General features: G+C 42.9%; 1 protein-coding gene across 3 annotated transcripts; it reads right to left on the bottom strand.

Annotated features, from left to right (window-relative positions):
* Positions 1–990: 990 nt before the first annotated feature.
* Positions 991–22,858, bottom strand: LOC119152604 (protein mono-ADP-ribosyltransferase PARP14-like). Of its 3 annotated transcripts, none has more exons than XM_037398121.1 (17): positions 22,637–22,858; positions 21,476–21,615; positions 21,351–21,384; positions 18,895–19,155; positions 18,034–18,270; positions 14,683–16,979; positions 13,211–13,447; positions 12,740–12,982; positions 12,231–12,294; positions 11,110–11,259; positions 10,361–10,423; positions 8,773–8,940; positions 6,731–6,937; positions 6,033–6,641; positions 5,317–5,462; positions 3,805–3,979; positions 991–2,182 (listed from the first exon to the last, which is right to left on the bottom strand). In XM_037398121.1, the coding sequence occupies exons 1-17, from the start codon at positions 22,827–22,829 to the stop codon at positions 1,893–1,895; spliced, it is 5,514 nt and encodes a 1,837-aa protein (XP_037254018.1). In that variant the 5' UTR covers positions 22,830–22,858; the 3' UTR covers positions 991–1,892. The 3 variants fall into 3 exon arrangements, with proteins under 3 accessions (XP_037254018.1, XP_037254019.1, XP_037254021.1); XM_037398122.1 differs by having other exon boundaries at positions 12,740–12,961; positions 22,637–22,857; XM_037398124.1 differs by lacking the exon at positions 22,637–22,858 and adding an exon at positions 19,283–19,412 and having other exon boundaries at positions 21,476–21,575.
* Between the last annotated feature and the right edge of the window lie 930 nt (positions 22,859–23,788).

The following is a 23,788-nucleotide window of genomic DNA, read 5'->3' as shown; positions in this document are numbered from 1 at the left end:
GCACCAGGTCCCTGGCTCAGCAAGGCCCCTCATTGCCTCCCCGAGACGGCTCTCCTTGTCCCTGCGAGTCCTGTGCTTTGAGGAGTTTGCTCCAGACTGTGAAAACCTACTGCCTGGAAGCCAAGGTCCTCCAGCAGCCAGCCCATCGCAGCCCTCCAGTTTGGGATTGCGGTTTCGACAGGCAACACGGCCTTTTTCCAGCTTCTCAGTCCACTAATGCTGTAACGGTGTCCCCGAGTTTCTAGCACAGAAACTAATAAAGAAACTTCTACCCCACCGCTGGGGGTGAAGATTGTCAGGGTTGTAGTGCTTTGTCCTGCAGCTCCTGCTGCTTGCCAAGGCGCTCGTTTAAAATGAGGGCCACGCAAATAGGAAGCGGTGTGTCCCGGTGTGTCCCAGCTCACCTGGCAGCTGGCTGACAGCAAGGGGAGAAGCTGGCAGGTGCCTGGTGCTGTCAGTTAAACCGAGGCACTCTAGCTGCTGCAGTCTTTCCACAATACAGAAAAGCACCCCAAAAAGCAGAGAAGGGAGAAAAGCATCCTCACCTTTTCACAGGGAACAAAATCTATTAAAGCAGGAGTGGGTTAAACTCTGTCTTGCTGTAAGTGAGAATTCACGCAGGACATTCATCTGAAGTGTTGCACAGGCATCTGCTGTGAAGAGCAGAAACGTTTTATATTGCCACCTGCCACCTACAGACACTACAAGCACTTTTCCCCTTTGTAGGCAATGAGATCATTGTGGCAGGTATTTAAACCATCCTGGCAGCTATTTGCAGCACAGGTCTCCTTTGGACTAAGGCAGAGTAACTTCTCCTGGAGTCTGTGTGCACAAATCTGTCATCCAGACAATATAAGAAAACAATTTTGACCTATATGACTTTTCAACTTCTCACTATTTATAGCATCATTGTAACAAAGATATTAAACCGTAAAGCAACACTTCCACTTGCAGTGTGTTCCTTTGTATAACCAACTCGATAATACAATGTAACTGTTTAAAGCTACTTTTATTAAACAGGTATACATGGCTTTTGATTGGCAGTTGTAAGATTATCACTTAAAGTGTACAGTTTAAGTAAGATGTACAAATGTCATTATTTACTTGCTTTACAGAACTTGTAAAATTTTCAAATGGTTTAAGTGCGGTAACTGAGTTATGCCCCTGTCAATGACTCTCTGCAAATTAGTAATTCTACAGTAGGGTTCATGTTTCGGTACTGACCAAAAGAAACTAAAAGTCCCTCTTTACTGTCTTGAAAATTCCAGAAGCAATGACACTGTGTGTGGAAGTTGGACGTACATAATGTGGGGGACCGTGGAGAATGACCCTAAGAAACAGGTATGAATATAGGAAATTATACCTAGGGAATAATGAAATTTGTTCAATATTGGATTTTTTTTCTTCAGGACTCTTAGCACCAACAAAGGTGAGCGGATGCCTGAGGAGGATTGAAAACTCTGCTGGTGAGCAAGGTTATTCTCCCAACATGGAGCATTTAAAATAAATCCTCACGGGTAGGATTTGGTGCTTCATGGTGAGTACCGGCAGTAGGAACCTGCAGAGGTGTGCTGACCTATCTGAACCTCTTACTTCAGGCTAAAAGTAAGGCAGAGCAGCTCCCTCTCCTACCAGTCCCTTCTGGCTTGCACAGGAGGAGGTCAGGGCTGTTCTCACAGTTCTTGCCTACACCTCTGCATAACTGAATTTGAAATCGAGTTTTGAAATAGCATGTTCTAAAATACTTATTTATCTTGGCCCCATTGCGTTGATAGTTTGAAGACATATTTAAACGCACAGATAAGCACTTAGTTTAAGAAACCTAGATGTAAACAAGCATTGAGAATTACCCTGTTAATTCCCACATGTAAAAGGCGCTAAATTTTTCCAGTCTATTTTCTGAAAGTAATAAGGTATTCAGGATATGCCTGAATGTCACTAAATATGACAAACATTGTTGGATTATTCACATTGTCAACCACGCTGTCATACAGGTCAGTAGGATCTGCTGAGTGTTTTGGTGGTGGTGTGATTAGTCCGCTGCTCCCAACACAGTACTGCCCTGTGAGGACCCGAGCCAAGTACATGTATTTTCTGCCATTCATATCTGGTCGGGAATAGGTATCCTGAGCAGAATAGCTTGCATCAACAGCAAAGTAGGTTCCATTTCCAATGATGGCAGCTGTTTGGAAAGATAACATTTTCAAATATAGTTAGTGTTCTTAGTTCAATAAAAATCTCTAAAGCTCCCCCCCCTTTTTTTTTAAAACTCTGCAGACATTATAAATTTGGTTAAAGTTTAAACAGCAAATTTTAGTACTAATCTGTTGTATCAGAATCAAATATGAATCTGCATAGATGTTGGGTAAGTATCAACACCCAGATTTTGACTGCCTTTTCCTATGGGGAAAAGGGTTTGTCTCTGTTTAGTCTTGTTGTTTACCCTGCAATCCATCAAACTGCAAATCTTCAGAGCCCTTTCCACTTAAAATGACCATATAATTACAGTATTCTAGTTATACTTCACAGCATGTTAGATGAAATCACATTTCTTTGAGACAGATTTCTTTCTTCCTGACATTGGTAGAAAGCTGTTCAAGGCAGGCAGGTCCTTCCTATCTGGCTGCTCTGATCTTTGGATATTTTTGCATGGCTACCCAGCCTGACAGAAGGGAAGCATACCTTTCGTATTGTAAATCGTGGCTGAGATGGAGAGATGGATGTCAATACTCATAGGGAGAGGACATGGGGATCGAGGGCTCTTGTTTCCCAAGTAAATTCAACCTCCTAGCACTACCAAAGAGCAGGTAAGTGAAACTACATCTCCTCTGGTCATGTCTTAAAAAGAAACAGTGGCTGCCATTTCTAGCTGTGCACAGCCTCACATGTGTTTTGTGTATGCTGGGCTTCATTTTCTCAAGGAAATATCAGCATAAGTACATCTAGAGGATGCAGAGAAATGTCTGCGTGTGGATCCAGACCACCCTGAAGTGTCAACTTGATCTGATTTAAGCTGTCCAGCTCTCTCAAGATCAAGTCAGCCCTAGGCAGGTACAATTGCATCTTAAGGAAGAAAGCATTAAGAACAGAAAGTAAGGATTTTGAAGTAAGGTTGCAGGACCTCTAAGAGGACTGGCACCTCAATTCAGCCCAAGTTCCACTTCTTGCATCCTGTCCTTCATCTCTGAATGCTACCAAATAATAAACATAACATGACTGTACTAGAGGCACACAACAAAACAATCTTTGAACTAATGCGGAAAGTATTTCTGCTAAATATTTAATAGTTGTCCCCAACAACTATTAAAGGGGAAGAATTAAATTAATGAATTCAAATTGATTTCATTTGCATAAAAACAGTAGGGGAGTGGGTTCTTCTGATTGCCTCCAAAGATAAGGATAGCACAAGCAACAGAAGTATCTGCATCTCTACTTTGCTACCTGCCTTTGTCCAAGAAGAGAGGAGATACCAGCAGCTAGTGGTTGGTATCTCAGCTGAGGATGTTGAACAGTGGTCCTTGTTCCTTTCTGTAGGCAGATCATACAAACCATTTCTCAAAAGCTGCCCAGGCTTGATTTCAGGGCAGGTGAGCTTTTTCTGATACCCTCTAGATGGAGGCATTCATCAACAAGGGATTAACCGAACAGGTTAATTCCTCTGTCCATATAGATTACGCTCTGAAGTTATTATTTTGTTCTCCAGCTTTATTCAGTCTTCATGTTGTGCTGACAACACTGTAACGCTGACATTCCTTAGCACCTCATACACATATAGGAAATAAACTGATCTGGATAATGACTCACCATTCCTTCCAGCAAATCCTCGATCAAACCCACTGTAGTTGATAGTGCTCAGTGAGGATGCAGCTGTCCCATGAAATAGCAACTTCTCATTATCTTCATTGTTGTTCTTTGTGCAGAGAGATATTTTTTTTATTTGGTATGTCTGCCAGAGGAAGGGATTTTGTATTCTTTCAATCTGCAAAGTTACAAAACAGAGCTACATTTACACTGGTAGGGACCACATTTATCATGGCAGGAAAGCATTAAAACCAAACCAAACTGAAAGAATGATGGTAATTTTCACTATACCCTGTTAGTGTGTGGGTTGGGTTGGGGAACTGAATATGTGAGCCTCCTGAAAAATCAGAAACCAAGGTAGTTTACAAGAGGTTTTCAAGCTTGGGATTTTTTTGGCATACATTTGTCTTGCCTAGTATACACCAGGTACACAGGCAATCACAATAGCTATGCATTATCATTTTTAGGAATAGTCTGTTGTACCACTGTTAGAGGCAAAGAGGTAAGACGCCTTCTGTATATCCTAATCATTTTTACTGGTGATTTTCCCACTAAAGAGTGGGAAACATTACTGCAATGTAATGTAGCAGTAGCATTACGTTGAATTTAAGTTTCTCTTCTAGAGCTCAGCTTGGAAGTCAAAATTACTTCCTTTACTGTGTAGCTTAGCAACCCATAAGAAACTCCTATATAAAAATAAATTGGTGGGAGGATAGATGTTGCTAGCTCCCTATGCCAACAACATGAATATAGCTCGGGGGGAAACAGTGTGTCTGCATCAAAGTATCATCTTAAAGGCATTGGTGTAGCAGCTTTCCATTTTCAATGGAAAAGACTTCATGTCATTACCTGATTTTTTCTATTGTACACTAATATTTTTTTCTATTTGTGTCAGACCATGCTGATTGAATCTCATGATGGAAGATTTTTAAAACACTTATTCTTAATTTCATTGTATTTTCTCCTATTTATTGCTCCTTCTGATTCTAAATAATTCTATCTTCTCCCTTGCAATTAAAACTGTGCACTGTGTTGTAGACTTTTCAGTAAACAAGAGCACTAGATCACAAATCTTGACACTTTGGTCAAAACCAACAGTCTAGCCTGAAAGGCTCTGGGACTGACAAGGAAGAAGTAATAAAATAGTAAAGAGCTTTATGACCAGTCTGCAAGGACTTTGCATTTTCCTTTGTATGTTGAATGCATCTGCTCTTGCTTCCATTGCAATAAAGAATTCCCTAATTGGAAATAACATATTAACTAGCGAGTACCACATTAGCTGAACACAGTCAGCCTGAAGACTGATGGTCACTGGTTTTGCATTATTAGAAGGCAGAAATGGCAGGGCAACTCCTAAGAAATCTGATTTGATTTATATCCACTCTGTACAGTGCTGGGGAGACTAAGATATGAAAGGTGTATTGCGCTGCAGACACCTTACAAATATTTAGAAAGTATATTGATGTTCTCAGCCCAAGAATTCACTTCCCCTCTGCACCGCCCCCAGGATTTCACCTTCTCTATGACAAAGCTGGGACAGGTTTTCTTAAATTTGTTCTGAACTTTCAGATATTCCTGATGTGATGGACTGAGATTCACCAGTTTGACCCGTTCCCTTTGCATGTCTTCCCACTGCGCAGGGAGCTCTATTGACTGCTTATCTGCAAAACAAAGATTGCATTATTATCACAGATATCTGGCTCTGGTTTGTAGGCATGTCTTACAAACCAACTGCATATAGAAGGCTGAGAGGACAGTACCTTATGCAATACTTTATTCCAAGAATACTCTCTCTCTCCCCCCAATACATCACTGCCTCTGTAATGCACTGTTAAGACTTTACATCTTCTTTAATTATCCCCATAACAATATCTAATGAAAACAAGTTTGAAAACCACAGAAGAATTTTATGCAGTCTTCATACACCTCTTCCTTTGTCAGACTTAAGCATGAAATCTATGCTCACTAGTCACATATGTATGGAGAATACTTGTATATGAAACAGACGATCTGATTTCAGTCATACCTACCACTAATTATGAAACTAGAACTGCTGGCTATGGCATGCCTGTGGGAGGAGGGGGAGAAGGAGAAGAAAAAAAAAAAAAGAAAATGGAAAAAAAAGCTATGGAATAGCTTACTTCTTTGGAATCCCTGAGTTTGCATTTATCAGAATTATCATTCAATAACCACTAGTAAAGGTTTTTTTAATTAACAAAGCTGTAATTTACCTTCATTCTTGGGCACACGTTGTATGTTTATAGTTCTTCCTTGCTCATCTGTAGCCTTTAGAGTATTCAGATCCACTTTGTAGTTCCTCTTGTTAATTTTGACAGTAAGATGTCGTTTTTTAGCTATTTTGGCATCCTCCAGCTGCATATTTGTCAGTTTATCAAAAGCAACAAAGCTGTCAGAGCTTCCTGAATACCTCCATTCTACCAGGTTACAAACAAGTTCTGCCTTGGATCGTTCTTCTTCAGTATCCTTAATTTTTTGGATCATTTTTTGAACTTCCACAAAAACAAAACAGACATCCCTGCTAATACCAGAAATTTTAATGCGGGGTGGGGAAAGTTTATTTTCAAGCTGAATGGTAACATGCTTTCTTCTCTGGAGATCTGCCAAAGTGGCAATTTGCTTCTCATCCAAATTTTCGATTAGCTCATCTGAAATAGTGTTTTCTAACTGTTCCTTTAAAATTAAATTCTCTATCCAGGACTCAGTTGCATCCACATTTTTTTGGCTTTCTCCACAAATTTGAAATGTGGCTACATCAACTTTCTTCTCCAAAACTACAGGCTTTTTCTTCTCAGTGAGTTGTTTTTTGCCCCCAAAAAATGCTGTGAAGAAATATATGTTAATGATTAGCCTTTTTATTTAAGATCTTTAATTTTATGTGCCCACACACATGGAAAATCCACCTACTTACATTTAAACAGAGACATCCATGAATCTGTTGTGCATGAACCTGAATCTTCTCTTTTCTTCATGCTTTTGTAAAAGTCTCCAAGCATATTTGTCTGGAAGATTACGATTTTAATCTTTTTCAAATGCCGTACTGATCTTTTGCTTGCAAATTCCACTATAGCATCCAACATGTCATCAGCTACCTTTGCTGGACTCTGTCCTGCTTGACCTAGACAAAAATAAAAAGATCAGTGAACAGTACTTAAATCAAGGCAGCATCCAGAAAACAGAGACCACATCCCCAGTCCATACACGCTGGTGCCCCCCTCTCCTCCCCCGTGATGCTTTCTAGCCAAAGCCCCAGGCTTAACCTCAGCTTTACACCTAAGCTCGTGAGCTTCAGGAACTGACACCCTACGCAGACCCAGGAAGCCCTTCTGAGATTCACCCCCCGTTTACACTGAGGGCTTAACAAGCACTTCAGCCATAGCATCCCTCCCGATATTTTCAAACCCACACATCGCTAACCCTTATCTCCATCTTTAAACTGGGTACCAAGGTAAAACCAAACCTAAATCAGCAGAGGATTTTGGCACAAGCCTGCAGTGTATTTCAACACAGTGTCCTGGTTTTGGCTGGGATAGTTTTCTTCACAGTATCTAGTACAGTGCAGTGTTTTGGATTTAGTACGAAAATAATGTTGATAACACACTGATGTTTTAGCTGGGGTAAGCACTACTTAGCAACAAGCCAAAGACTTTTCAGCTTCCCATGCTTTGCCAGCAAGGAGGTGCACAAGAAGCCAGAAGGGAGCAGAGCCAGGACAGGTGACCCAAACTAGCCAGAGGGATATTCCATACCACAGAACATCATGCCCAGTATGTACACTGGGGGGAACTGGCCAGGGGCTGCTGGTCACTGCTCCGAGACTGGCTGGGCATTGGTCAGCAGGTGGTGAGAACTGTATTGTGCATCACCTGTTTTTCTTGCATTTTATTTCTCTCTCTCCTTTTTTATCTCCCTTTTCTTTACAATTATTATTGTAATTTTTTACTTAATTTCAATTATTAAACTGTCCTTATCTCAGCCCATGGGTTTTACCGTTTTCTGTTTCTCCTCCCCATCCAAGTGGGGTGGGGGATGGAGTGAATGAGCAGCTGCGTGGTACTTAGTTGCCAGCTGGGGTTAAACCACAACAAACAGGAACACCAAACTCAATCAAAACAACTGCTTTTGTTCCCCTACAACAAGCCTGAAGGGCAACCTAAAGCTTATCCTGAAACGCTGATGGGACTCCTGCCAGTTTCAGCTATGACATCCCTTGGACAGCCATCGTGACACCAGCACGCAGATGTTGGCTGTCCAGGTGACCTGACATAACTATCACTGTAGTGTCCAAACACTGACCTGGCACGCTGAGCAAGGACCAGCTCACAATTTCTTTTTCCAGTCAAGGGGAGCCTTGGTCTGATGAAGATACCATGCTTGCTTCAAGCCCCACTCCCCAAGCTAACCAGAAGTTTAAGCCAAATAAGCAAGCCAGCCTGTCTCAAGCCCTTTGCTGGAGCAGACAGGCTGAAACAAGACCTAAACACAGTGTAAACTGCAGGTATTTGGTACCCAGCCCACAATTTCTGTAGTCAGCCAGGCAAGGTTTTGGTCTCGGGACAACTCCATCTTTCTTTGCCTACAAACCCCAACTCCAGACCTTCTGCATGGTGAAAATCCCGAAGCAAAGTCTATGGGAAGTTTTAAGAAAGGTGCAGGGTGGCCAGCTGAGATACACAGTCTGGTTTGGGGCAGAATGTCTTTTATGGAGCAGTAGTTTTTCTTTAGGTGTTCATGCTCGATCAATATTGACTGTAATATTTATACTTCAAAAAAACAGCATTTTTGAAGTGCGCAAGTGGTGTTTGAACTGACTAAAATGAACTTTCACAAATCACAGTTTACAGGGTTTCTTGTACAAGCCTACTGTTATCCATATCAAAGTTATTAACTCAGTCCCAGTTTCTGAACTATCCCCCATCACAGCCCTCTTCACTTTCCCAAGAAAATCCAAACCTGTTCCAATTGCTGGGAAGGCGACAGATTTGTACATCCTTAGCTCACACTCGTTAAGCACTTTGGAGACCTGACTCTTCACGTTGTTATTGTGAATCAAGTGGATGATTTTACTGCACAACAGATTTCCACCTTGTGTAGTAATAAAGCCATTTTGAGACTGACCAGCTGGAAGAGAGAAGATGGAGACATAACATTTTCAAAGCAGCTATCTTTTCAAATAAGACAGCTGGTTGTATTGATGCTAGAAAAGAAGTGGAAAAAGTGGAAAGAAATCCACCATGAGCTATATTATCCTGGTTTTAGTTGATTCTGGTTCTCTCTGTAAATATTCTGATTGTAGAATTTCTTTGAGAGAGTAATTCAAGTAATGGTGTGTTTTCTGATTTCCCTGAGATCTTTGCTACAAAGTAGTTTCCTAGTAAGTACAACTTAAAAACTTACATTGAATTTAAAACACAGTTCACTTCTATTTACAAGCATGCCAGCAGAATGTGCACAATTCATTTATATGAGAAATCCTTTCTTATGCCACTTACTCCTTGAAAGCTCAAACTCTTATTCTGCAGAAGAGCTGAATGGTTAAAATAATAGCATTAAGATAATAACCAACCAGTTTAAGAACTGTGGTATGGAAACTTTAAAGAGACATTCGTGTTTTTCAGAGCACTTGTGTTTGATTACAAACACCTTAAAATGGAGTCACGTTGTGAGGATGAATGGACTGATGAGCACAGAGTTACATACCACTTCACTGGTCATAAAGGTAACAATTGATAGTAAGATGCTCTGTTAGATGCACTCGGATCAGGCTGATAAATGGGGAGAGCCTGCAGAGCCAAAGGCTGGGAAGAATATCCAAGAAACTCCATGCTGAAAGTTAACTTGTAGACTCAGAGCAGGAACATTTTGTTTATGCAAGCAGGACATGTTCCCTTCGGTGCTCATAGAGGCCAACGACAGTGAGTTGGTGTTTTACTGCTCTACTGGTCTGGCAGAATGCAGACTACAAAAGAACTCATGATCAAGGTGATAAGCAGAGTTACATTATTCCAATAAAAAATAATGACGTATTTGTGAATATAAGCCCAGATTTGCTATTAGCTTTTAAAAGCCAGTTCTGCGTGCACTTACACCAAAAGACAGTCTTCCACCACTTTGTACAGTTTCAAAACTCAGCTCTCCTGTAGCTGACAATAGATGAGCTTAAAAATTATGCTCAAGTCTATGGGACTGTTTCTGTTCTTACATCAGGAACATGCTTAAGTAATTTCAGGGATAAAGAACTTAAATTACAATAATTTCCCAGCACTTACTAGCATCATAAAACTGTATCCATCTTCTGTTCAGTTATGAAAATAAAAATTCTTGAAGTAGGTGTCAAAACAACAACAGGACTTTTCAAAATTCCCAAGAAAGCAAGCTGTTTTTTCAGATAAAATATATATTATACCATCAGAGAAGAGAATCTTAAAACAACTTTTTCAGATAAAATATGTATTATACCATCAGAATAGAGAATTGTAAAACAACTTTTAAGTTTTCAGAGAGAAAAAAAAAAGAAACACAATAGTACACTTTAACATACCATATTTAGTACATTCTCCTTCTACCTGGGACCCAGCAGCATCCATAATTGCTTTGAAGACCCCTTAAATTAGAAAAGAAAAGCATTCACATTCATTAAGTCAACTTAGCTATTTCTCCTCAAACTCTACCCAGCTTCTGTACTCTACAAATACTCCAAATTCTCATATGGCAAGATCCCACAAAGTGCAATACCTTGCCAGTTCCCCTAAGTACCCACCATGACAGACTGCATTGGGTACAGAGAGAACACTGCCTTCGTTATGATTAGAAATCATTAAGAAAAACTCCTATTTTATCATTTCACCAGCCAGTAGTATGGCCCTCACCAAACTCTCCAGTTGCTTTGAATTATATCATTTGGTGTCTTTCATATTTGCAGTTCACAACGTCACCAAAGAATCCTCTGCTTCTTACGGGTCAATTTACTTAACTAGGGCTTTGGCTTACAGTGAAACATACCAGGACAAGAGCAATTTTTCAGAATTGTATTTGACTTAAAAATTCCCCTTTGTTTAAGCATTTCTTTTTTAAAACAAGAAAAATCTCGTCAGATGCCTTCTGTTTGAGTAGTTTGGAAACTAAATGGGATTATCAGGACACGTAAAAACCTGTTTAAGATCTGCTTCTTGACTCTTTCATCTGAAAAATACTTCATGAAAGTTTTATATATGGACAGTTCTTTCCCTTACACCTTTCTAAAAATTAGCCTAAATTTATCACTAAAGAACTACATATTCAATACAATACCTGATGTGGCATTAAATGTTGGATTGGATATATTTACAATAACCTCTGTATCCTCCTTGGTAATATCTCCACTAATTACTTGGAGCATAATGGAACCAATCTGCATTTCATGAACTCCCAATCCTTCAGTTGAAACAGGCCTAATGAAACCTGCAAGGGAAAGCAAGATACCTTAAAACACCACTTCTTTACTTCAGGGTATTGCTGTCTTCCAATGATGGCAACTTCAAAATATCCTTTCAAGGAATATGCTCTACATCAGTTCGATGGACCTGGAGCGTTTCTGCCTTTCTCTACCTTCCATTTCTGAAAGCAGGAAGGCATAGTGTTCTTCCTGTTTAAGTACTATGAAAGTGAAACCATTTCTATTCCTGTAAATTCACACAATATAAATTCAGAAAGGACTCTTGGGGTTATCTGTTCTGACCAGCTCTGTAACAGTTTCCTGAATTAACTCTTACAAGAAATAGAGTATCCTATCCAGGTTAAGCATTGCCAGTAACGGAGATCCCACCACAACACTTCTGTAAGTTATTTCATCTTTACCCTCACATATATAAAACTATTCCTTACTTCTAGTCTAAACTTATCTAATTCATATTCTATCTGCACACTTTTAACTTAATTTTACCGACACTCACAGCAACTGAGAAGAAAGTGCTATATATTCTTATGAATAAGGCTCTGCTGTTGATGCAGTTCACATATGTTTTTGCTATTGTGTCACAAAACTGTCAATTAATAAATGGAAAGGAAATTACCCATTCTGTATATCCATACAGGAGAGTAAAAGTACAGAAATACATGTTATTTATGGCTTGTCTGGCAAAGTGATACAAAGTTCTTCGACCCTTTGAGTAGGACAAACTAATGGTTCTCCTACTAGGATACCCTCCTCTTCCATGTGGTAAGAGTGGCCTCACCAAGAGATGAGCATGCCCTCAACAAAAGAGACTCCTCTAAGATTTTTACAAATGGAGTTTAAGAATGCCAGTCCATTGGGAGGAAAAAGAATGTTCTGTGTCTTGATAACACTGCATCTGTTTCCTGCTGGGTATAAAACCATTTTACAGTATTTACATTCTCCTCAGTGTCCCACCTCCTGCCCCTACACAACTTACTTGACCGTGGTGCTGCAGCACTGCAACCTCCAGCTATCCTATGTTCTAGTTCAATGGTGAAAGCCTAAGAAGAGAAAAAAGGTATCATAGATAGTATTTCAGAGTTTATATACTGAATATTTCTGTAATTAACATTAACAGCTATGTAGCTGAGCTATCTGACACATTTTACAGTCATGTTCAGCTATCATTAATAACAGTGGAAGACTTAGTGTGGAGAGTGTGATAATAGATACTGCCTTTGCATTTCCAGAACTCCTCTGTCAGAAGATGTGTGAGCACCTACAGGTGTTACACAGTGCCAGCAGCAAGGCCAATTTTGTCTACAGCTTGTGCTTGCTGAGAGTTTGTATTTCAGAGATGCTGAGTGAGACACTGGAGAGACATCCCGCTGTCACCAGCCCACAGCAGTAAGAAAGTGCTCCCTTAAGCAATATAACTACAATGGATTGCTAAGGCATAACTAGAACAGTACGTAACATCCAGGGCTTTGTCCTAAGAAGAACTACCTGAACGTTATCTGTATCTCTTGGATGCAAGAGAAAATGAACTTCCTGAAGAGTCTTCCGAGCATGACTACTACTGAACTTGAATACCACATCAAACATTAATTTAGAAACAACAGTTTTAGGAAATCCAAATCCTCCAGTTCCAATAGCTGGGAAAGTGATCGATTTCAGTCCAAGTTCTTCAGTTTTCTTCAAGCAGGAATTGATTATACATTCTAGGGTCTGTAAAACACAGCAAAGATCCTTTTTTAAAAAAAAAAAAGGATAAGGCATCATTTATTATTAGTTCCATAGAGACTACACTGGTACAAGAAAAAGTTCTCAGTGCATCAAGGCATCATTAAGGTCACTACAACAGAAGTAAATGCAGTCAAGTCATCTAAACTATTTTAAATCCTGAAACTTCAGGATAAGATCCCAAATAAATCTGTGTTCAAAATATATTTTTTAAAAAAAATAATTAAAATGTACCTTCAGGGCCTGTCCTTTTCCTGCATCCCACAGGGGAACTATGGCATGAAGCACCAACCTGCAGTCCAGAGCATATCCACTGGTGCAGATCACGCTCCCTTGACCAGTAACCTGTATTTGTTTTGCTTTGTCAAACTCTGCTTGGAGTGCTGATCCAGCCTTTTGCAACATAGCTTTGCAAAGAGGCCCCACACCAAACTTCAGATCTGTGCCAACACTGTTGACAATAACGTCTGTCTGCAACAAATTGAAATGAAAATATCTGTAGCCAGACTTCAAGTAAAAATATGAATAGAGACTAATAGCACTACCAAAGCAACACACAGCACAAGAAACAAGATGCCAATGGAGAAATAACCTGGTTTCCAGCACACTTTCTGCATGCTGAATACTCCTGAGCTTGTAGGAAACCTACAATTGGCAGCACCAGACCCACTTAAGTACCAAGACCACAGGTATCTGTGTGTAAGCAGGTCATCCATCCACCCAGGCAGAGCTGTCAAGCCCGTGGTGGAAATAAGGCTGTGACTCACCTCACCCTGAGCAGACACCAATGTCTGGGCAGGTGAAATAAACTCAGCCTCTGCAGCCTGCCTTATCCCCCGCTCCCCAGACCCTGCCCTTCCTACATCTCCTTGTAAAGAACTGCTGCAGCATTGCTCCTTCTTCTCTAGCATCACCACAGGGCGCAAAATGTATGTACTGTAGAAGGTACACGTAATGTAGGAAGTTTAATGTGTCTTTCCTCCTTTTCACTGAAGTGGGATTGTCTATGCCTTATCAGAAAAGCAGCACCTCATGCACCAAAATGAGATGAAAGGAGGTGGTTGTGCTCTCATGAAGTAAAACAGCCAAAGCCCTGAAGTCTTTTCTTTGTTCCACTGGAGACGTTTTAATTACAAAGTTTTTTAAATGTGGCTCATATTGAGGGGTTTTTTACATCTAGTATTGCTCTTTTATTGGAACAGGCTTTTACAGGCATCAAAATGACAACTGAAGCAAATAATATTGAAACATGACAAAGTATAAAAATCAGGTGCTGGTTATCAAGATGCACTTTGCATCACTGAAAAGAAGAAAAAACCTATAAGGGAAAGAAGCTATGTCAGAGGTGTAAATTGAGCCATGATGGTCTAGGTAAGTTAAACTCTGTTAGCAAAAAGAATGAAAAAAGAAGATAGGGAAAAAAGTAAGTAAAATCAGGTCTAGACTTTGAGCATGTACCCTTCTATGGGGTCACTTTTCTAGAGCCCAGTAACTTCTTCACAGACTGTGTCTTTAACCCATCCAAGGGAACTTAAAAAAAAAAAAAAAGCTACATTCTCCTGTTAGCATGACTCACAGCAGTGGCCCAGACAGGTGCCGATTTCCTGTAATATCCAACTTAGCTACATATCACATAGTTACTTCTAGAAAGTATTTTAATATTTCTCATTTAGGGACAAAGCAAACTTTTTAACACAAAGACCTACCATGGCTTCCTGAATGCTTTTCTGCTCTACTCGGATGCAAAGTCCTTCTTTTGTTGTAACCATCTGCAGATCACCTCTATCCACCTGCAGATCCTCTTTTCTCTCCTCCTTCTGGCTTTCTCTAAGCTCATCGGTTTCCAAGTGCTGCGTCAGCAGTATCGGGGAGGTTGATTCAGCTGAAAACACTTTTTTTACTGTCTCGCTCAGAACCCTAACTGTTTCTTCCACACCATCCACAAGATGAATCTCCTTCAAGCTGCTGTCCCCCATGGATTCTTCCAAGGTCTCCTTGACGGAGGATACAATCGAATACGTACACAGCTCCCGTGGGAAGCCAAAAATCCCTCCACTTATAGCAGGGAGAGCTATGGAGCGATGATTGTATGTTTCAGCCAGTTGCAGACTTTTCTTCACTGTCTTTCTTAACAAGAACACACACTTCTCTGCTTCATCCTTCCTCCACCTGGGACCAACAGCATGAATGATGTTCTTGCAGGGGAGTTTCCCAGGGCCCGTGATAACCGCACACCCAGGCTGCAAACTCCCGTTCTTCTTCACCAGCTCGTCACACTCCTGTTGCAGTTCTGGACCAGCCGCTTTTAACAGTGCCGCAGCAAGGCCACCGATGTGTTTTAAGTCCTCATTAGATGCATTTACCACAACATCAACAGGATAAGTGCACAAGTCAGCTTTATAAACAGCTATTACAATTCCACCTGGCAGCACTTTCTTGTAGTAGAGCTTTCTTTTCTCTTTATAACCAACTTTTTCACCTTTCTGTTGTTGTTGTCGTTCTTCTAGCCTAATCAAACAGCCAAATCTCTGCTTTGCTTCAAAAACACAGGACTCTTTCCTCTCAGTGAAGAACTCTCTGGCTCCTGGTTTATCAATTGGCACAATTTTTGAGTAAAGGGCTGAGAGAATTGCTTCAAACATGGTGACTGCTTTTGGCACTTCTGCTCTTGGTCCGCTCAGGGAAATACATGGTGTCTTGGTGTCAAAACATACTGTCACACCCTTCTTCTTCAATTCAAGACAAACACTGGATTTTTCCTTTTCTACAAACTCCACTAGTACCACCAACTTAGCCGGGATTACTTTTTCCACGTGTGTGTTTCTATCTATAAAATCATTAAGTTCCTGATAAAATTCTGTTACGGCATTAGAAAAGCCAGCAATAATCACTATATTTTTGGTTTCGACAGATTCATCAATGACTACAGTTACCTGGGAAGAACTGTACTTCTCATGCAAGGAGGCAAGACAACTCCTCCACTGCTCCGTTTTAATGACCTTACCATCCTCCACACTGATGCACTTAGAACATAAGCCTGTCTTTATTTGCTTTTCTGCTTCTGAAAGATCTTTGGAAGTATCTCCAAACAGCAACACAGTATCATCCTCAAGTTCATAAAAACTATTAATTTTTTCCCTAGTGAATAACGTCTCTGACATTGTTTTATTATCTACACGCTGTAGATAGCAGAAAACATGGGGATCAATGTTAACTGTGGTACATGGCATATTCAATACATTTTCAAGTAAGTCAGCTTTGATTTTATATACTTCTGCAGGTAATCCACACAACTGAACAGTTTTTTTTGTGTCATCATAAAAGATCTTTAAGCATGGATATTCCCTGTGAATATTCTCTTCTAGCCCAGCACTGCACAGAACAGCATACTTCCCTGGGATCACCGACACAGAAATTTCTATGCTTTGTTTTTCCCTTTCACTTTGCTTCATGGCTTTTTCCATGCATTCCCTCACTTCTTTCTCTGCACTGTCCACGGCTGCTCTGTTGCCTGCAATCACCACCATCTCCTCAGAAATATCAGTTATGATCAAAGCAACATCTTTCGCCAATCTGTTTTTCAGGTCTTCCCAATCCACTGAATTGACGTTACATTTTATAGCTACATAGCGTGCCATGATACGTGAGAACTCAGCAGAAGCATCTTGCTTCCATGTCTTGATCAGCTTCATCATTGGCCTTTTCTGCATGGAAAGAGACGACGACGGGCACAACATAATTTCTGGGTGCGCACAGTCTGCTTGGGGCCATTTTAGCTCACAATGGCAAAGTGCCATTTCCTGGTTTATGTCTTGGATCAGTTGAGCCTGCCTTTCTAGAAACTGCCATACATATGGATCTACTGGCACCCCAATGGGGTCTGGCATCTTGATAGTTGGTCTTTCTTTTCCATAGAGCGCTGTTCCCAGGGAGTGATAATACGGATGCACAGAAATCGGTGTCTCTTGCAGTAAATGCTGCTTTTCCAAGACTGTGTTTAGATCTAAAATTAGCACACATACATACAAACACATAGACATCATTAACTTCAAATCAAGCAAATGACTCTGTTCTTATAACTATTACATTGAATACGATAACAATTATTTTTTTAATTTGAAAGAGTTATTTTTGTGTCTTTCTGATTTCCAAACCACTCTGCAGGGGACAAGGCAAGAGGCGTGGGTCCAATCAGTTCAGTAAATATGCTTGTGCCTGTATTTACCTGTACAGCTCCACCTTGCTCTCATTTCCGAAGGAAACTCCACCACAGAGCAGGGCCATATCAATGTATTAATATGAAATGCTCCTTACTCTCAAATTAAAATAAAATCCTTCGTGCCAGTGCTTTTTACTACTTTTTTTTTTTCCATTTCAGTGGGAATAGACAAAGGAAAGGAATTATGATGTTGGCAGGGTCTTAAAACCACATTACAATGATCCAATTTACATATTAAATCAATGTAAAAAACATTCTTAAGTAATTCTGAGAGTCAAAAGAAAACCAATCATCTGACAGATACCTTTAATTAAAAGTAAAAGAATTTACTAAGCCAAAAGCCTCCTAACACGGAGATATTTACCAGAGGTTGCACTGGCACAAAAACGGGACAGTGATTCAACACAAGGAACAGTAACAAGATTGTTATTTAGCTCTATTCTTACCTAATAATGAAGATATTTGACCTTAATCAGTTTCTGAAAGCTAACTGTGAAAGCTGAAGTCACTGATAGATCCTACTTCCTATACCTGTAAGTACAATTAATGTTGTATTGCAGCTAAGAAGCTCTGTAAATGGGGAAAAAACATCACTGGAAACAACTGATGCACAAAGCTGGTATTAAAATGAACCTTCAGTAACATAAAAACCCAGAGAGCTTCTGAAACCCCAGACACACAGCAGTATGTCTAAATCCAGAGCACCTCCCAGGGATGGGACAGCGTACACTGGCTTTTGTGACAGCAAGCCAGGCTTCTCCCAGTGCCCAATTCTGTGGCAATTTTCTTTCAGGTCCTCCACTTGGGAGCACTTTGGTCAGGCGAAGGACAGCGTTACCTTTGCGATCACAGAAAGTAATGATGGCCAAGTTCTCCTCAGGGAAGAGCTGGATGTCTGACACGGGCCCCCCTCCGTTCCGCACACTCTCAAAGTAAATGGTGAGGTAGTCTGTGGAAACACTGGCCGGTATGTTTTCAGCCTTGATGCTCTGGGTCAATTCAAGAAGCCTGGCAGTGATTTTGAATTCTTTAACTCTCTTGTTTTGTGAACATTTTATGACAAATTCTTCAGTATCTGTAAACAGAAGAGCAGTATAAGCTTACTGTGTTTTCCTGGGTCATTATCAGCCTTGGCTATCACTTCCGGCAGAGAAAAAAGCCAAGTCTACCTCTCCCTGCATTTGAAGCAAAACTGTCTTTGGTTCCAAATAACTCCATTGTAATAAAATGAGGGAAAATGCACACAGCCGTGTTACTCTGCTATTCACTACCACAATGTCTGTGTTCCCTTTCCATCCACCTCTTGTATAACAAAACTAAGCACTTCTCACTGTTTCGCTGTCTTCCCAAATGGAGACTTCATACACTTCAATAATTCACAGAATTCATCTCCACACTCAGTGCACTTCTAATTAATCATTCCAACCCAAAATAAGACAAAGACAATGAAACATTCTCATCCAATTTCAATCAATGAAGATGCCACAACTTTCTTTTTTTCAGTGCAATATTTAGATCACAGGCATTTTCACAGAGCTGTATATATCTATAGGACTTAGATTTTTCTTGAGAGACTACAGCCCAGGCACTTCTTTAAAACTGTCTGAATCTCTAATGGAAGAGGAATCAAGCTCCGAAAGCTGTTACCCATACACATACACATACATGGAAATAAACGATTATGTTCCTCCTGTCTTACCAATACTTTTTATAAAGGTAACTACGGCAACATTTATTTCAGGTATCACTTCCACAGTGAAGTCATCATCTACTGCCAGGCCGCTGATGTTCTCCAACAGCATACATAAGCATTTTGGACTGCATCTTTCGATGTTTTCAAGCACCACTGAAGGTGAGGTCTCCGTAGACTTTTCTGTGATGTTCTCTGCAGAGCCAGCTTCCTCCTGGAGTTCACTGTTTTGAACAAAACTCTCTGCTTTCTGCAAGACTTCTGCATCATCTTCAATAAAAAGAGAAATAAAACAATATGACACACTGGTACACATTTCCTGGAATACACATTTTTCTTACCCTTTCTCTCATTTCCTTTCCCAAGAAAAGAGATCACCTAACCAATCAAAGGTTACCTGCAGGGTACCCTGGGACATAGGGTGATCCAAAACAGCCCAAATGCAATATTCTGCGGGGCTGCAGGCAGCTTCTTTGGTGGCACAAAACCAGCCATGAGTAAACAAGTGCAAGATCACTGGTGTATGTCTGGGTCAGAGACATAAATAAAACAAAATAAAATCCATTGAGATAATTGGCCATGGCTGCTCAGGTGTTGGTAAGGGTTGTGAGAGACCCTGCAGCCTCTGCATCTGTTTCTTAACATGGGTGCAGGCATACCAAGCCTGAACAGAGCTCGGGACATCCACAGGCACCATAGACCACCAGTAGCTCTGCACAACTTGATGCAAAGCCTCCCGATGACCACCATGCCCCACCATCAGTGCAGCATGACAGCACTGAAGGACACATGTCCATAAAAGTCTGGCAGGGATGCAACAAAATTTTGCAGATAGAAGATATAACAGGGGTGCCCACCGAGTACTCCAGAAGTCTGGCAGCTGCCAGTGGAAGGCATGTCCCCAGTTTTGCGGGCAGATGAGGGTGGAGGCAGGAGAGAACCTCTGAACGGGAATGACGTGCTCCTCTGCGTGCCAGAGTAAACTAAAAGTGTCACCCAGGTATGTGGTGACACAACTGTCCAACAAGTTACAGAGCACTGCAGGATGGTGGGGGACCAGCACAGGCTGAAGGGCACCCCAGGGTGCTCAAGATGGCCATACTCACAAACAAAGGCAGCTCTCCACTCCTTGCCCCCACAAACACAAGCAGGAGCAGGAGTCCATCTCCACTTGGTAAACCAGCACATCCCTGCACCATGGTGGGGAAATGAGCATTGAATGAAACCCTGGTGCTCACCGCCTTCAGTGCAAACCTCCAAGGCTACCACCTCTGGCTGTGGCACAGGACACAAGCGACTGAGGGGAGCGGAGCTCTGTGGAGCCGCTGTACACCTGACTGGGGATGGGCGTAGCAGGGGCAAGGTCTCTGCTTGCTTTTGCTCAAGAACACCCAAAAATCCCTAAATCCCAGGGTAGTGCCCAACCCGCCAGCTGTGGGGCGCAGCCCCAAGGACAGAGACACGGGGTGGGAAGGCTTGAGCGGGTGGCAGCACAAACAGGCTGCCTCTGCCCACTCGCCAGGTTTACAAGCTCTCCCAAGGTACCATAACCAATACCAAAGCCATAACATTTACAGAAGATAGCTGCCTTCGAAGGCCTACCAGCATTATCCCAAGAGGAAAAAAATAATAATAATCACAGAAGCAATAGCTCTACAGATGCTAGTTATTAATTTCTAGATTGCCAACAGAAATCATCTGCTCCACTATGTCCAATGAAGAAAGCATAAAAAAAAAAACCAAAACCAAAAGCTAGGCTGACCCAACAAACCAATTACAAGCAGCATCTGGAGATTTTCAGGGTCCTCTCTAGTATAACTAAGAAAACAGCAGATGACAACTTTAAGTACCTGATTTTGAAAGGAGGAAACCCATCCAAAATGGCTTCAAACAAGGCTTCATACAGAAAAGTAAAATTAGGGGGGTAATTACTGAAGGACCTCCTGATTAACTGGTCTGTCTTGGGGCTGAGTATTTACTCTTCCCAGATGCAGGTATATTTGGGTGTGCAGTTTTTTTCGAGATTGCTTTCTGAATCATAAAGCTTAGATTCTCTTTCAGCAATATTCTGCCAACCGAAGTCACTGAGGTACCGGGGAGATGTACCACTTGCCTTTACAGTCTCTCCTAACTGTAGGGAGCACAAAGACGCCAGGCCTGGGCTTCAGACCTTCAATCTAGGTGTTTCTATGCAGATTTCAGAGCAGTTATGCAGGATAAGGGAACTAAATCCCTCTCTGGAGATGATTCTCTGATTAAAAAGGCTATTTTAGAAGCTAAATCCAGGTGCATGGTCTAAGTCTGGCAAGGTGAACTCCACCCTTGGTGACCAAACCAAATCAGGCTGCCAAACTCAGAAACTTTCCACGCAACTCCCCACAGACCTGGAGTTATTGTGTGGAGAAAAGCACTAACATTTTTGGTTTATGAATAATCAGCACTGAGAGTGATGGGTAACATTTTACCTTTTGTTTGAGAGTTGCTCGTAGCATTCAGAGCCTAAAACAAAATGAAAGCAAAATATCAGTGACTGGTTTGACACTTTCACTGCTACTTCAAAGCTCTGGTTAGGATTACAATTTTTATTCACCTTTGTGGGAACTACGTTGTCTTCTACTGCCTCCCCTTCAGGAGCTAGTGCCGTTTCAGGCTCCGTGACAATCAACTTCAATTTCCTTTTTTCTCCCACACACAGCTCATGAGACTGTCTTTCAAGAACTCTTTGCTTCACTACATAAAATAATTAAAAAAAAAACACAGTGAGAGTCTGAACAGAAATACAACTATAATTATGTAGCACTTCTCCACCATTACATTAGGACGCATATTCTGTCCCACAAAATGAAAGAGTTTTAAACTCATAATGCTGACACAGCGCACACAAGACTTTCTTCCTGCAAAGAAAAGGAAGGACAGCAGAGGATATTATTTCTGCAAAAAAACAGCAGAGATGTGACGCGAAGCTCTACCACATGTTTCCTGGCTGGTGCCCGGCAGGGGCTGCAGCACAAGGGTCCCAGTACCAGTCCCACACCCTGCACACCGTCTTCCAGCCTGTGTCAAAACAGCTTGGGGCCATATGCCCAGAACTCGCTAGCTGGGAGAGTCAGCAACCGGGAAGCATGAAGGCAGGAAAAAAAAAAAAAAAAAAGGTGTATACATGTGTGTGTTAATGCACATACGTGTACAAGCATGTATATGTACACATTCAACATAGCTGCAACAAAATGCTTTCCACCTTGCTGCAAGTTTATATAAATACATGCATATCACATATCATATTCTCAATATGCATCTGTAGTCACGATATATATTAAGTCATATTAACATAAGCTTCATTATTGCAAGTGCAGAGACTACTACTGTGCATCGAAACTAATATATGATACCTGGCAGGACAGACTTATTAACTTATAGCCTAGAGTTACTCAAAATGCAACCTACAGGTTAGCACTAAGCACCGAATTTAAGCATATATAGCTAAGCAAATAAATATTATTCATTGTATACTGCACATTACGTATATGACGTGTTATATACTACGGATTTGTGTATTACACCCTAGCCAGTACACACACTACATCCTAGGCAATAATTAAGTCAGTATACATTTTTTACTTGCGGAAAGTTAGGAGGTGCGAGTTACAGTCCCCCAGACGCCCCCATCGGCGGGGAGCCCAGCCGCGAACCGGCCCCGGCCCCGCCGCCCGGGGCAGCCCCGCGCCCCCCTCACCGCGCCCCGGCCGCTCACCCTCGGGGTGGGCGAAGCAGACGAGGAGGTGCCCGGGGCCGGGGCCGGCCCGCAGCTCGCACTCGCCGCCGCCCGAGCGCTTCTGGCTCTGGAAGTAGCAGAGCAGCTTCTTCCTCAGGGCGGGCGGCGGCCCGGCGGCGCCCCAGTCGCCGCGCACCAGCAGCGGGAAGGCGCCCGGCCGCTGCCCCGCCATGGCCGCCCGGCTCCCGTCCCCGCCGCCTTTCGCTTTCGTTTCCCGGCGCGGCGCGGCGGGGCGGGACGGGACGGGACGGGACGGGACGGGACGGGACGGCCCTTCCTGGCAAGCAGCGGAGCATAGCTAGGGGCGGGCGCTGCGCCGGGATCGGGCCCCCGCCTCTCCCGTCCCCGCCGCCGCCTGTGGCAGCGCCCCTGCCCCGGGCGGCTCCCCGGGCCCGCCCGGCCCCCGCGCCCTCCCGCCAGCGTCTCCTCAGGCGCCCGAAGCTGCCCCGGCGCCCCCGTCACGTTACAAAACGCCCCCGGCGCCCGGGAACGCGGCCCCTCGGACGCTTCCTCCTGCCCCAGCACCTTTCGGTCGCCACAAGCTGGTCTGGAGCGGCAGCGCCCTTTGCTCCTCGCCTGCCCAGGGCCCGGCGCTGCGGGTTCCCGCTCGCCGCTTGACGGCCCAGGCGCCTGTAACGCCAGCGCCGGTGAAGAACACCTCGGTGCCTGCCTCCCCGCCGGCCAGGCTGAGCCCCGCGGCGGCACCGTGCGAGGGGCAGGGGGCACCGGCCCGTACGGGCGGGCACAGGCGCTATGGATGGGTACAGGCAGCCTGGGCAGGTGCAGGCGGGTAAAGGCAGCCTGGGCAGGTACAGGCAGGTACAGGCAGCCTGGGCAGGTACAGGCAGCCTGGGCAGGTGCAGGCGGGTAAAGGCAGCCTGGGCAGGTACAGGCAGGTACAGGCAGCCTGGGCAGGTGCAGGTGGGCACAGGTAGCCTGGGCAGGTACAGGCAGATACAGGTAGCCTGGGCAGCTACAGGCGGGTACAGGCAGCCTGGGCAGGTACAGGCAGGTACAGGCAGCCTGGGCAGGTACAGGCGGGCACAGGCAGGCTGGGCAGGTGCAGGTGGGCACAGGCAGCCTGGTCAGGTACAGGTGGGCACAGGCAGCCTGGGCAGGTACAGGTGGCTC

Source organism: Falco rusticolus, chromosome 8 (genome assembly GCF_015220075.1).
Source record: "Falco rusticolus isolate bFalRus1 chromosome 8, bFalRus1.pri, whole genome shotgun sequence".
In the NCBI taxonomy this organism is placed as follows: Eukaryota; Metazoa; Chordata; class Aves; order Falconiformes; family Falconidae; genus Falco; species Falco rusticolus.
This window is presented reverse-complemented; position numbering and strand designations above follow the sequence as displayed.

Excerpts from the sequence above, each read along its gene's own strand:
- LOC119152604 (XM_037398121.1), bottom strand. The coding sequence starts at position 22,829 with ATGGCGGGGCAGCGGCCGGGCGCCTTCCCGCTGCTGGTGCGCGGCGAC. Across the intron at positions 21,616-22,636 it reads CTGCTTCGCCCACCCCGAGG|TGAAGCAAAGAGTTCTTGAA; the intron begins GTGAGCGGCCGG and ends TATTTTATGTAG. Across the intron at positions 13,448-14,682 it reads AAAGCATTCAGGAAGCCATG|ACAGACGTTATTGTCAACAG; the intron begins GTAGGTCTTTGT and ends AATTTGTTGCAG.